General features: G+C 44.7%; 1 protein-coding gene across 1 annotated transcript; it reads right to left on the minus strand.

Annotated features, from left to right (window-relative positions):
- Positions 1-3400: 3400 nt before the first annotated feature.
- LOC306786472 (ras-related protein Rab-37-like) lies at positions 3401-10800 on the minus strand. The gene is made up of 9 exons (XM_079281250.1): positions 10356-10800; positions 9380-9490; positions 7577-7618; positions 6444-6510; positions 6201-6253; positions 5759-5824; positions 4971-5027; positions 4822-4898; positions 3401-3541 (listed from the first exon to the last, which is right to left on the minus strand). The coding sequence occupies exons 1-9, from the start codon at positions 10464-10466 to the stop codon at positions 3436-3438; spliced, it is 690 nt and encodes a 229-aa protein (XP_079137376.1). The 5' UTR covers positions 10467-10800; the 3' UTR covers positions 3401-3435.
- Positions 10801-11447: the final 647 nt, after the last annotated feature.

Genomic DNA, 11447 nt, shown 5'->3' on the forward strand with positions numbered 1-11447 from the left:
ATTCCCCCACATTTTGCCTTATATTTCCGAAATGAGCAACACTTTTCACATTGTACATTTTTTTGTACTTACTGCTCCGAATACATCCTCGTTTCTGGCATCTTTTCACTTTACAACCTTGACTCAGAACCACATTATCACACAGTTATCTGATACACACTGTATTTATTCTCTTTAATTCCTGCGATTAAAATCACTAAATAATAGAAATTATAGGGAATTTTCCCCATGAATAATAAAGTATCCATCCATCTATAATATGTTTTGCCAGAGGGACGTAGATTATAATGTCTCTGTCTGTGATAGCCCACAGTGATTATGTTGTGACCTTTACCAACATTTGATTTGTGTTATTTCCCCCTGTGGTGTGTAAAACAGATTTCATCTCAGTAATATTGTTTTAAACATGGTATACAGCTGTAATTATAAGGGGTTGTGAGCTGTGATAAATAATATGTGAGCTCCTATGGTGTATGGCCTTCTGATATGGCCGTCTAGATATATACGATTTAAATGATCAATATGCACACATTATGAATTGATGATCAGCATCATTTGTACACTTCACAGTGCGTTTGAAGCCTGTCCACCTGGAGCCCCTCTTGGCCTTCTGAGATGTGAGTGACACGCTTGTAAAAATAGCGCCCGGCAGGAAGCTCCCGATGTAAAATCCTCAGGGAGGATTTGACTTTTCAGCTGGGAATGCTTCCAGACCTGATAAGAGGACATGAGACAGGATCTCTCAGCACTCTCCAACCCGGGGATTTAAAGCTACCGCAGCATCAGCACCGATACCTGCAGCGTGTTGAAGGGCAGCTGTTAGTTTAGTTGGTGGGAAGTCATCCAGATAACTACAGTTTCTTGTCTTCACAGTGAAGGATATAAAATGCACAGGCGCCTTGATGTGTCTGACTCGGCTCTGTGACTCCTAGACGTGAGTGGGAGAGCTGCATTCAGGTCGATATTTGCTTCCATGTAGCTCTGCGTCCACTAACTTCACCTGACGCATTAATGCAACCACGGTATACCAAAAACATCATCCAGATGTTGAGCATCCTTTCAAAAACAATATACCTCAAAAATGACATGAAATAGTCACATGTGCTGAGCCCGTCTAATTGATAAAACACTTATTTTTAAAGTGCAACACGCTCAAGAATAAAGAGTGTAGCTGCTGCCACACAGTGGCTCATTAACCTCAGCACATCCTGTGACATCCACCCCTTCCCTGCAAAAGCCCAACACACACAAGACACAGACGAGACTGACTTCAATAAAACACCACTTACATTACAAAATATACTTTTTATGATATATATATATATATAATATGATAAAGCACTTTTTCAGGGCACTTTGTGATCACCGCGACAAAAAGGACATCGAGCATGTTGGACAAGCAAACATTCATAATGAGCATAAGGAGACACAATATTGTGTGTGTGTGTGTGTGTGTGTGTGTGTGTGAGAATGGTAAGACGTGAAAATAATTATCTTTGTATGAAGCCAGCAGTGAGACGATCCTCCAGCACATCTTCATGTACAGTTTCCCTTTGAATGACGTTTCACTGGCCCTGAATTGAATGTACAGACAGACACACAGTAGGCGGGCGCCCTCAAAAAGTTGGCTTTATTCTAACAGCAGTACAGATGTGAACAGACGGGATCATTTCGCTACAATCTGACTGAGACTGAAGTCCACTTCTCAAACACGCCGAGTTATCGATGAATGATGATACAGACTGTAAGGCCAAAAGGGATTCAGTTGACAGTCTGGTAAAACAGGGAGGGAAACAAACTACGAGCTGCAGGGCAAAAAAATGCGACATCCACACTAACAGTCCTATTGATTGTTTGTATAAAACTGCAAACTGCAGGGTGACGAACTTCGCTTCCAGTGTTTCGCAGGACCGAACAAAAGAGTCAAAGAGTCGAGCTCACTTTGAAGATGAAGTCACTGAAGCTCAGTTTAAAAGCAACCAAAAACAGCTTCATTACAAACACGAAGTCAAGCTGAACCACGTACTAAAATACGTTTCATCTGCTGCACACATATTCACAAAGATTCTCGTTGGCAGACAATGTCACAGCCCTGTCTCCTAAAATCTACGCTCCCACACAATGAAACATTGTGAAATATGTTTTCAGGGAAATCTATTTAGTCGCGGATACTTTTGACGTATTTTGGTTCAATGTCAGTCATTTTGAGCCAACCATGATGTATTTTAACAAATCTAGATCAGTATGATGCGTTTTTTGTTTTGTTTTGATTATTAATGTATTTGAAACGGTTTAAAGCTGCGACCGTTGGGCCTGAAAGAAAATACATTTTCCTTAAAACATAATTGAGAGTGCACTTCAGTTGCATGGGAACCTAATTTTGTAGGAGACAGGGTTGGATGTTAAAGCACTTTTCTGTCTTTTCGGATTTGGAAGTTTGGTTCAGCCGAATTCTGTGGCCCCGTTCCAACCACGAGGAAATACTCAGAGGTATAAAGAGGCAGACGCGTCATAAAGGGAAAACCACACCCGTCAGAGGGGAAAACTATCAATATGCAACCAATGGCTGACAAGCTAACAAAATGCAAGTAGCTAGCAGATCATTTCAGCGCGTAAAAGGTTTACTTTAGCACCCTGTGTCGACCAGGAGTGCAGTTGATAACTGGGATAGTGATGAATGGGACAAGTTTGCTGTTAGCGAGCTAATGTTAGCGAGCTAATGTTAGCTATGGGTTAGCAAGTTACTGTAATTAGCTAAGGCACTAGCAAACATAATACAGCATGACTATAACACAAATAGAATACTCTCAAAATACTTAACTTATACAAATGTTCGCCTAAAACGTATTTATTATAAATGTTGGCCCCTACTAGACATGTTAGCATTAGCATTAGCTAATGCCAAGACACGCTGACATGAGCCAGATCTATTTCCCCTCAGTGGCAGTAAACTGTGCAGTTATTTGTTATATTTCGATATTTTCAAGAGGAATTTGAGGGTGTAGTTAACCTTTAGTGCAATGCGTCTGACCAGGCAGACACCTCCTTCCCCCAAAATAATACACGGGCCCCATATTTTTCATCCAAAACCAATAATTTTGAGTTTGCAGCGATGCAGAATAAAACGATGACCATGTTTCCTGTTTGATATTGCATTTCAGATTGTAACTTCTGACTTGTAATTTGATACAACTGTCACCACAAAGACCACAAACATTTCTACGCATGACATTTAAATTCACATTTCAGATAAGGGATGGCGGCCAATCCAGATTCACCTTCCATTCCGGACGAGGTCGTCTGCTCCTCGGGCTTGGTGCTGGGATTAGCTTTTCATAAGAGAGCAGACTTCTTTTTTTCACCTCTATCCCACTCCCTCCCTCCCTCCCTCCCATTCTCTCTCTGTGTCTCTCACTGCCTGGTGATCAGGATCAGCTACATGTGGCCACAGCAGCCAGACTTGTGCTTCTGAGCCTCGATGTAGTCGTGAATCTGGAACTTGGGCTCATTCTGCTGCTGTGTCGCTCTGTGATTCAGCTCCCTGACGGAGAGAGAGACAGGAAGTTGGAGACAGAGGGGGTGGACGTGTGGGATGGAGCACATAGAGTGAGCAAATCAAGAAAATATAGAAAAAAGCTAGCTAGGGAGGGAGGGAAACATCTATCTGGACTGAGTTTCATTCAAAATGCCTCTGGCATGAATCATTTAATCCAACTTGCACTTAAAATGCACATGAAGATAGCAAATCACCCACATTACTGTCTTCCACAAGTCTAAGAAACATGCTGCGCAATCAGTCCTTCTTTAGACTCACTAACAATCCGTTTCTTATTTCCTGCCTTTCAATAGTGAAGGTGTGAGCACAAGGACGTCATTCAAAAGCAGAATTTACACAGTTCAAGTCTGACATCCACAGGGAACAATCCCATCACAACGAGTCAACAGGAACAAACAAGAAATTAGCTGAAAAGAAAGTGTTCAGATTCGTTGCAGGAGTCAGAGGAAGGCTTGTGAGCATTAAGTATATAAATACTCAGGGGAGAAGACCATGAGTGAACTCGGAGTCTGCAGAAAGATGTCGGCTGACTGCGTGAAGCGGATTAAAATACAAACCCTTTATGTGGAACCTCAGTGTTTACTACTCGAGAAGCATGACCCAAACTAAACTGGGAATACATTTCATTTTGTTTATTTTACGACAAGAAGAGAAAGATTCTGTTTTTGCTGTAGAAACAGTCATTTTCTCACTTCAGAGGACTATTTAAAATAAGACAAAGCCTTTGAAGTGTTAAATATTTGTTTTGGAGATTACTCTTCAGTGACTCTGGAAATGAGAAAAGTGCCAATAATTCCTCTGTATAATCCCCAAGTGTGTTTGTTTTGTTTCTCTCTCTCTTTTATGTTAATGTTCTGTATTCAGTCGTTTTCTCTCTTTTATGTTAATGTTCTGTATTCAGTCATTTTCTCTCTTTTATGTTAATGTTCTGTATTCAGTCATTTTCTCTCTTTTATGTGGTCGGTGTAGAGAAAGATCTGCTTGACTGCTGCTTCTTTCCATCATCTTGTAAGCAAAACATGAACAAAACCTGCTGTGATTTAGAGCTCAGAATAAAAACACGGGACAGATTAACCAATCATGCCTCTGGTATAAAATGAAGGGATATTCATTTAAATTTGCATCTCATCATAAACCTCTTCACGGACCAGTGTGTAGGAGTCAGAGTCAGCTGATGATTCTCTGAGCTACACACTTCACATTACACGTTGTGATTTCATCCACTGCTGGTATAACATATGCATCAGTGCAGCTTTAAGACTTACTTTCCTACAGCGAGAAAGGCCAGCTCCACATTGACTCCCGTCTTCGCACTGGTCTCCATAAATGGTACACCGTATTCCTACAATGGAAAAACATTAGAGGAGCATGTCTGTCGTTGAGAACGTGACCGCGTAGCGCCGCCGTACATTACCTTCGCCAGCCTCTCTCCGTCCTCCGTCTTCACCACCCTCTCTGCAGCCATGTCTGCCTGTAAGACAGCAGCAGGGGAGAGAAAACAAGTCATCATAGCAGAGGTGACGGGTCAGGGATTCCCCATGCCATTAGCTTCAGTGAAGCACCGTCGGGTCAGACCGCACATCCTCTTATCCGCCGCCAACGCAGAGCCAGAGCTCCTTCAGACAGACGAGATGTCAGAAACTCAACCTCTGGCAGGAGAGCAGCGCTCGCACAGGCCGATGCCGGCAGTCGTGCTGCACTCACAGCAAATGATCTGAGCTGCTGCTGCGTGACATCTCCGACCCCGGAGAAACGCGAGTCCTCTCTGAGCCGCCAGAGGGAGCGTAGAAATACATCAGCAACGACTGCGACTCATCACCAGCGGCGTTGTGGAGGAAATGGCTCCATGCAAGGGAAGCTTGGAGCCAGCGATAAGTCATTTTAATGGCAGGTTGTTTGTCCTTCGCAGTCACAATGATCTCATAACATTGGGTGACGGGGGAGGAATCAAGTGTGTTGATGTGGACGATTCTGTAAATGGACCAACTTCATTTTCACACGGGGGAAATTCAAAGGATAAATTGTTGAAGACACAGTTGAGACTTTAAATGTCAAGCGAGAGTTCGTATTTGCACATGTCCTGGCTGTTAAGCATTCCCATGTCTGTCCGAGTGCGATAAGAGTGTGTTTAAATTGTGCTAATAGACCCGTTATCCTCCCGATCTGTTTTTATGGAACGCAAAAATAAGAAGCTTTGCTCACCTTGTTGCCGAGCAACATGATGACCACATCCTTCTGGGCATACTCGTGTACTTCAGTCAGCCAAGCCTTTGAAAGTACAAAAGACAGACAGATACAGGAGGGGGGGAGAAAGAGGGATGAACAAAACAAATCCCACCACTTAAAGTCTGCATTTTCACTCTCCTCCTGAGCTGTGTGTCATTGCCATCCTCCAATCAATCCTGGTGAGACTGAGTCACTCCTATCCTTGAACATTTTTATTGCTTTTTCATTACTGAAACTAGAAACCGTGTAGCGGAGCCAACAATAACATCGTGTCATTTCCAAAGAGGGCTGTGAGAAAAGGCTGGAGGTCCGCAACAGTATTTTGCATGTAAACAGACAGAGTGACGCGTTCGGCTTGAGGGAGTGAAGATGAAGAGGGAGGATGGAGAAGGAGGGAAAAGTGTTTTGATAGTCTCACCCTGATATTGTCAAACGACAGCTTGCTGGTGATATCGTAAAGCAGGAGTAACGCTGTAAAATAAGACGGAACACCTTCATTCTTATGCAACGCACACATCAACACCTACTCACACTTTCTATGCACGCTAATAAAAACAAAGAACTGCACATCTCAGCCCGGGTTCACCCTTACCTAGCACCCGTTCCCACACATCGGCACACACAGAGCACGAGGAAGTGCAAGATAAAAAGCTAAGGTTACCCTGGGCATCTCGGTAGTAGGCGTGTGTTACACTGCGGAATCTCTCTTGGCCGGCTGTGTCCCAGATCTGCGGAACAAACCACATAATTACACAACATCCAACGTGGGAAAAGTGAACGATCCTCCACGACGACTTAAGCACAAACATACCGTTATACCAACCCACAGGGTCAAAATCCAGGAACTATATATTCAGTCCAAAAGAAGTTTAGATCAGAATCTGACTTTTTTTTTTCCATACATAGTTTTAAAAAACTATAATTTCAAATCAAACAGCTCAAAACCAAACAGTCGAAGCGAGACAGACACACTGAGCTCGTTCAAGCTGGTCAGATGAGTTAGCCACAGCATGCCGCTAAAGCTACATTTAGTTTTAACCCCCTAAATGTTGTCTGTAAATTAAATACCTCAATTATAATGAACTAGCATCTTAGTTGAGCTTGTTAACCATAAATAGGGACATAAATAAGGTAAATAAAACAGCTATAGTCATGCTAAAAGGTGGGCTAACTAGCCTAGCTTAGCTTAACTTGCCATGACACCGGCGGCTCTTTCTGACGCTAACATCTAGCTAGCTGTCACGCCTAAGAAGAAATTGCCTCGAGGCAATAAAAATCTAATAATTAGTTAAAAAAGACATGAAATGACAATATTACGTCAATCAATCTGCTACATTGTTCCTCCAGTCAGCCTGGAAACCGTTGTCTCTCACGTCAGCTTCGTTTCTATATTAGAGATTTAGACTCGTGGGGATTTAATAACAGGATTTCATCATGTTCAAGGACCGTGGAAGAAAAGAAAATCCAATGATTTACCCGAGTTGGCAGAAGAATCTAATTTTGGCTTCCTCCACTGTGCGTTGAATGAACAGGTTATGATGATAGACCTGTTTGTGCCTCGGAGTAACAGCTGCTGGCTACAGAGTCCTTCCTCATAGCCTATTCAATGACAATGTAGTAGTGTACTACCGTACTATATGTAAAGCATATTCAGGTCCACTGCTATTTGTAAATTACTGTTGAGATGATTTTTGATGCTACATGATCTACCAGACGAGTCTTTATACAGACGGAGGAGATGATTCGTGAGCTAAAACACAGACACGGGTCTCAAGTAAAGGCGCATGTTCTCACCTGCAGTTTGACTTTCAGGTTGTCGACGTCCACCACTTTATTCTGCAAACACGAGAGGAGCCGTGAGAGACTGACACAGCCCACCATATGCTTTATGGACTGCAGTGCTGAGCGTCTCAGCAGAATGGAAAACCATAAGACACTCGGCATGTGGTAAAAGAAACAAGACAACTAAAAGTGGCTTCGAATGCTGGCAGAGAAAGTCATTTGCAACACCCACACAACAACAAGGTCCTGGGATTAGACTTAATTACACAACAGTGAGGAAGACGACTGGCAGCATAACAACCGACTCCCCCGTTCATTTCCTGCAGCCCCGTAGGGGGGGGCCGTCTGATGTCCTGAGAAGAGAAGATCGGCTTAAAAATAGTTTGGGGCACCCCGCTTAAAAAGAAAAGCTAAATGTTGTGACCCATGAGGAAATCATGGTTCAGGTAACATGCAGTATGCAATCAGAAAACACCGGTTCCACCATGCTCCGTGTCATGTGGGGGAGGAAGTGGAGTTGTTTATGTTAACATGACCTGCTAGGTCACACCCGCATTTTCAACCTTGCACAGCAAAAAAACAAAAAACAACACCAAAGAGCGAGGGAGGAAGTGTGACGGGAGAAATGTTCTGCAGCACTTCCTGAATCACTGTGTGGGTGACAGGTCATCACAAAACAGCTCCCGCCTTTTCCTATGAAGAAATGCAGACAGAGCTGACGTGGTGACACAAAAAGAAGCCTCTGCTGCCAGTGCAAACGCCAGAGCTGCCACCTGCTGAATCCGCTGCCTTGGCAGAACGGACATGATTCAACCCCTGCATTAGTTGCCATGGGTTTCCATTTCCCCCCCCCCCCTCTCAATTATGACGCGAGAGGAGCCTGCATGCTGAGGAACTGCTACAAAGGCAGCATGCCGAAAATAGAGCGGCCATGTTACAAGCTGCCACGACAGCCTGTCCGTGCACAGAGGACAACCTCAGCATATTGACTCAACGGCTCCTCTCAGATGACTCCGTTTCTAAGCAGCTTCTCACAAACACGAGCCAGAAAACGGTCTTTGTAAGGCGTTTTCATGAATGGGTGCTGGCCGCGGCACTTGTTGCTTTTGCTTGAGTAGTGGCGAGATGCAATGAGGATGCTTTCCGAACAGACGACGTCCATACAGCTCTAGCCTGATGTCCATTACGCTCTTTAATGTCTTCACCACCATCGAAGAAGACGTCACTCTGTCTAATGCAGCACAGTTTCCTCCTCAAACCACCCCCACGTGACTTGCTATTAGTGTGAGTGTTTTGCCTTGATTGGAGGCGGACTGGGGGTCGAACAGCTTGTTTGCATGTTCATCCCTGCAGAGCGAGATGTTTCCTAGACATCTGCTACAAATTCAGCAACCGTCACTCACTAGTGTGTGTGTGTGTGTGTGTGTGTGTGCATATGTGACGAGTTCAGCAGTTCCTCCAGGACCGAGCCAAGCTGCAGCCAATTTGTTCAGGAGACAGAGACGTGGGCAGGCATCAACCGAGACATTTAGGAAGCCGTCCTCAGAGCCTCGCAGCACAAGTAGTTTGTGAACTCGACTATTGGCGACAGAGCATTTGTACATTTGGTGCCATCATCGCAGAACGACGAAGTGTTCAGCGAGGAAATAAGGTGATAATTGGGCCGCAGTGTCTCGAACAAGTGGATCCCTTGTTGCCTTAAAAAAGGTTGTTTTTCAGATGCTAAAGTGTTTCCTTGAGATAGAATCAAGAAAGTAGCAGTAACACAGAAACAATACACATTATAATGAGCCAGTGTTCAACAGCATCTCTCACCCTGAAGTCTATTCCAACGGTGGCTATAAAGTTGCCTCCCAGAAACGCCCCGTCTTTAAAGCGCACCAAGACGCACGTCTTCCCCACGGACGAGTCTCCCAGCAGCATCACCTGTAGAGCAAACCCCCCCACCAGAGAAGAGGGACAAAACAAACATGACTGACAGCTCATACATGGTGTTATGATAAACAATCACAAACCTCCACTGAAGAGGAAATTAAAGCCGACGGTTTTATTTTGCGAGAAGAAATGTTTTCGCAACTGCGACCATGATGTTTGAGTCAGAGGATGATGTTGTGCAATGTCTGCTTTTTGGCAAGATTTCAGTTCATATTAAGGAAAATCAAACGAGTGTTGTGATTCACACTGTGTGTATGTGTGTGTGTGTGTCTGAGCTGCCAATAACATGCGACGCTCTGCAGAGAGACACTGGAGAGGTTTGAGCCAACTCCAATTTCAACTCTCATCATTCTTCAGCGTGCGTCCAAAACGAATCAATATAATTGCAAACAACAGGATGTGTAATTATACAATCCATCCTGCACTGAGTCAAAGCCACATAAACACACAGTCCTCACAGATAACAGTGCAGTTCAACTTTTCCTTTTGTCTTTGTCAAACAGTTGCTGGTGTGCCTCAGCTTTTTGTAAATATTTTACGAGAGGGAGCAACAAGTACACCCTCAGCAACTATTTGCGTTGTCAGTCAGGGCGGACAAAGCAACCTCCTGAGATCCAGAGGCTCAGAGAGACTTGTCAGGTCGATGACTTGGCCTCCTGTTTAACCAGGAGGAGGCATAAAGACCAATAGTTTAAGGTTTCACTCATTATGCAGATGTGGAGAGGCAACATGCATGCTGCTGCAGGTGCACCCAGCTGTTTGTGTGTCAACCCTACAGCACATCTAGACACCTGTTAGCACCACAAACAACAAACAAAACAACAATAAAAGATCAAGACGAGACGGGAATACACACCTTGAACGCAACATCATAATACTCGTTAACAGAAGCGCATCTCTCCAACGAATATTTGGACGTTCCGTTTCTAGCCTGCTTGTCCGTCAACGATGTCTTTCTCGTGGACATCGCAACGCCAGTTAAGAAGAGAGCGCGGGCTTGACAAGGAAGCCGAAACCTGCAGACGTCTGCGAGATGTGTTCCGAGAAAAGACGCGCACGGTTTTCTGCGAGCTGTCCGCGCTCAGTCCTGGTCTCCGCCAGCCTCCTGCCCCTCTGCGAGCATTACTGCGCGTGGCCACAGAATGATCACCGGGCGCTTCCCGAGGAAGGAGAAGGAGAAGGAGAAGGAGAAGGAGAAGGAGAAGGAGAAGGAGAAGAAGAAGAATCAATCACACCTTGCTGTCGCGCTGTGGAAAGACGGAAGCGACGCTGTCAAAACTTGAAAAACAATCAGCGCGTCTGCGTCCACCAGTCAGGAGAGCGGCGGTGACAAAACAAGGCGGAAACATTTCTCTGCATCCTGGCGTGGGCAGACCGTTAACCGACACAGCAAACAACGCTGTGGGTTTCTGGTATGAGTGAACGCGTCGGTCTGTGTTTCGGGCTCACGCTGTCCCCAAATAACAGCTGCGGGGGTCAAGCGCGCGCTGACGGCTGACTCATCCACCACAGGTGGTGCTCGATCAGTGTGCGGGTCAGAGAGGAGAGCAGAGACCCAGGGAGGAGGACGGAGGCTGAACTGGGACCTGTTAGTGTGAATACACTTGATGTATAATCTCCTGATACAGATGAACTGCTCTTCGTGCGTAAAATGGCGCACAAGCCTTAATGCTTCTTTAAATATTGTCCCAGAGTATCCTTTTTAATTATTGTTACTTTTGCATCAACCCGCTGGCTTCTCTCCTCACAGCAGTCCAGACAACCCAAGTCTCAATAACACACATGACTCTATAAGTATCCCATTTAATTAGCATGTCACACATGTCAGAAATGGTTTGGCTGAGCCGCAAAATGAATCTGCAGTGTTTGTCTCCCCCCAGTGTTCGAGTCCAGTCCCCGCTCCTCTCCGTGGTGACAGGACTAATGACAAATGGTTCAGAGATCATTC

The sequence above is a fragment of the Melanostigma gelatinosum genome (genome assembly GCF_949748355.1).
Source record: "Melanostigma gelatinosum genome assembly, chromosome: 13".
NCBI lineage: Eukaryota > Metazoa > Chordata > Actinopteri > Perciformes > Zoarcidae > Melanostigma > Melanostigma gelatinosum.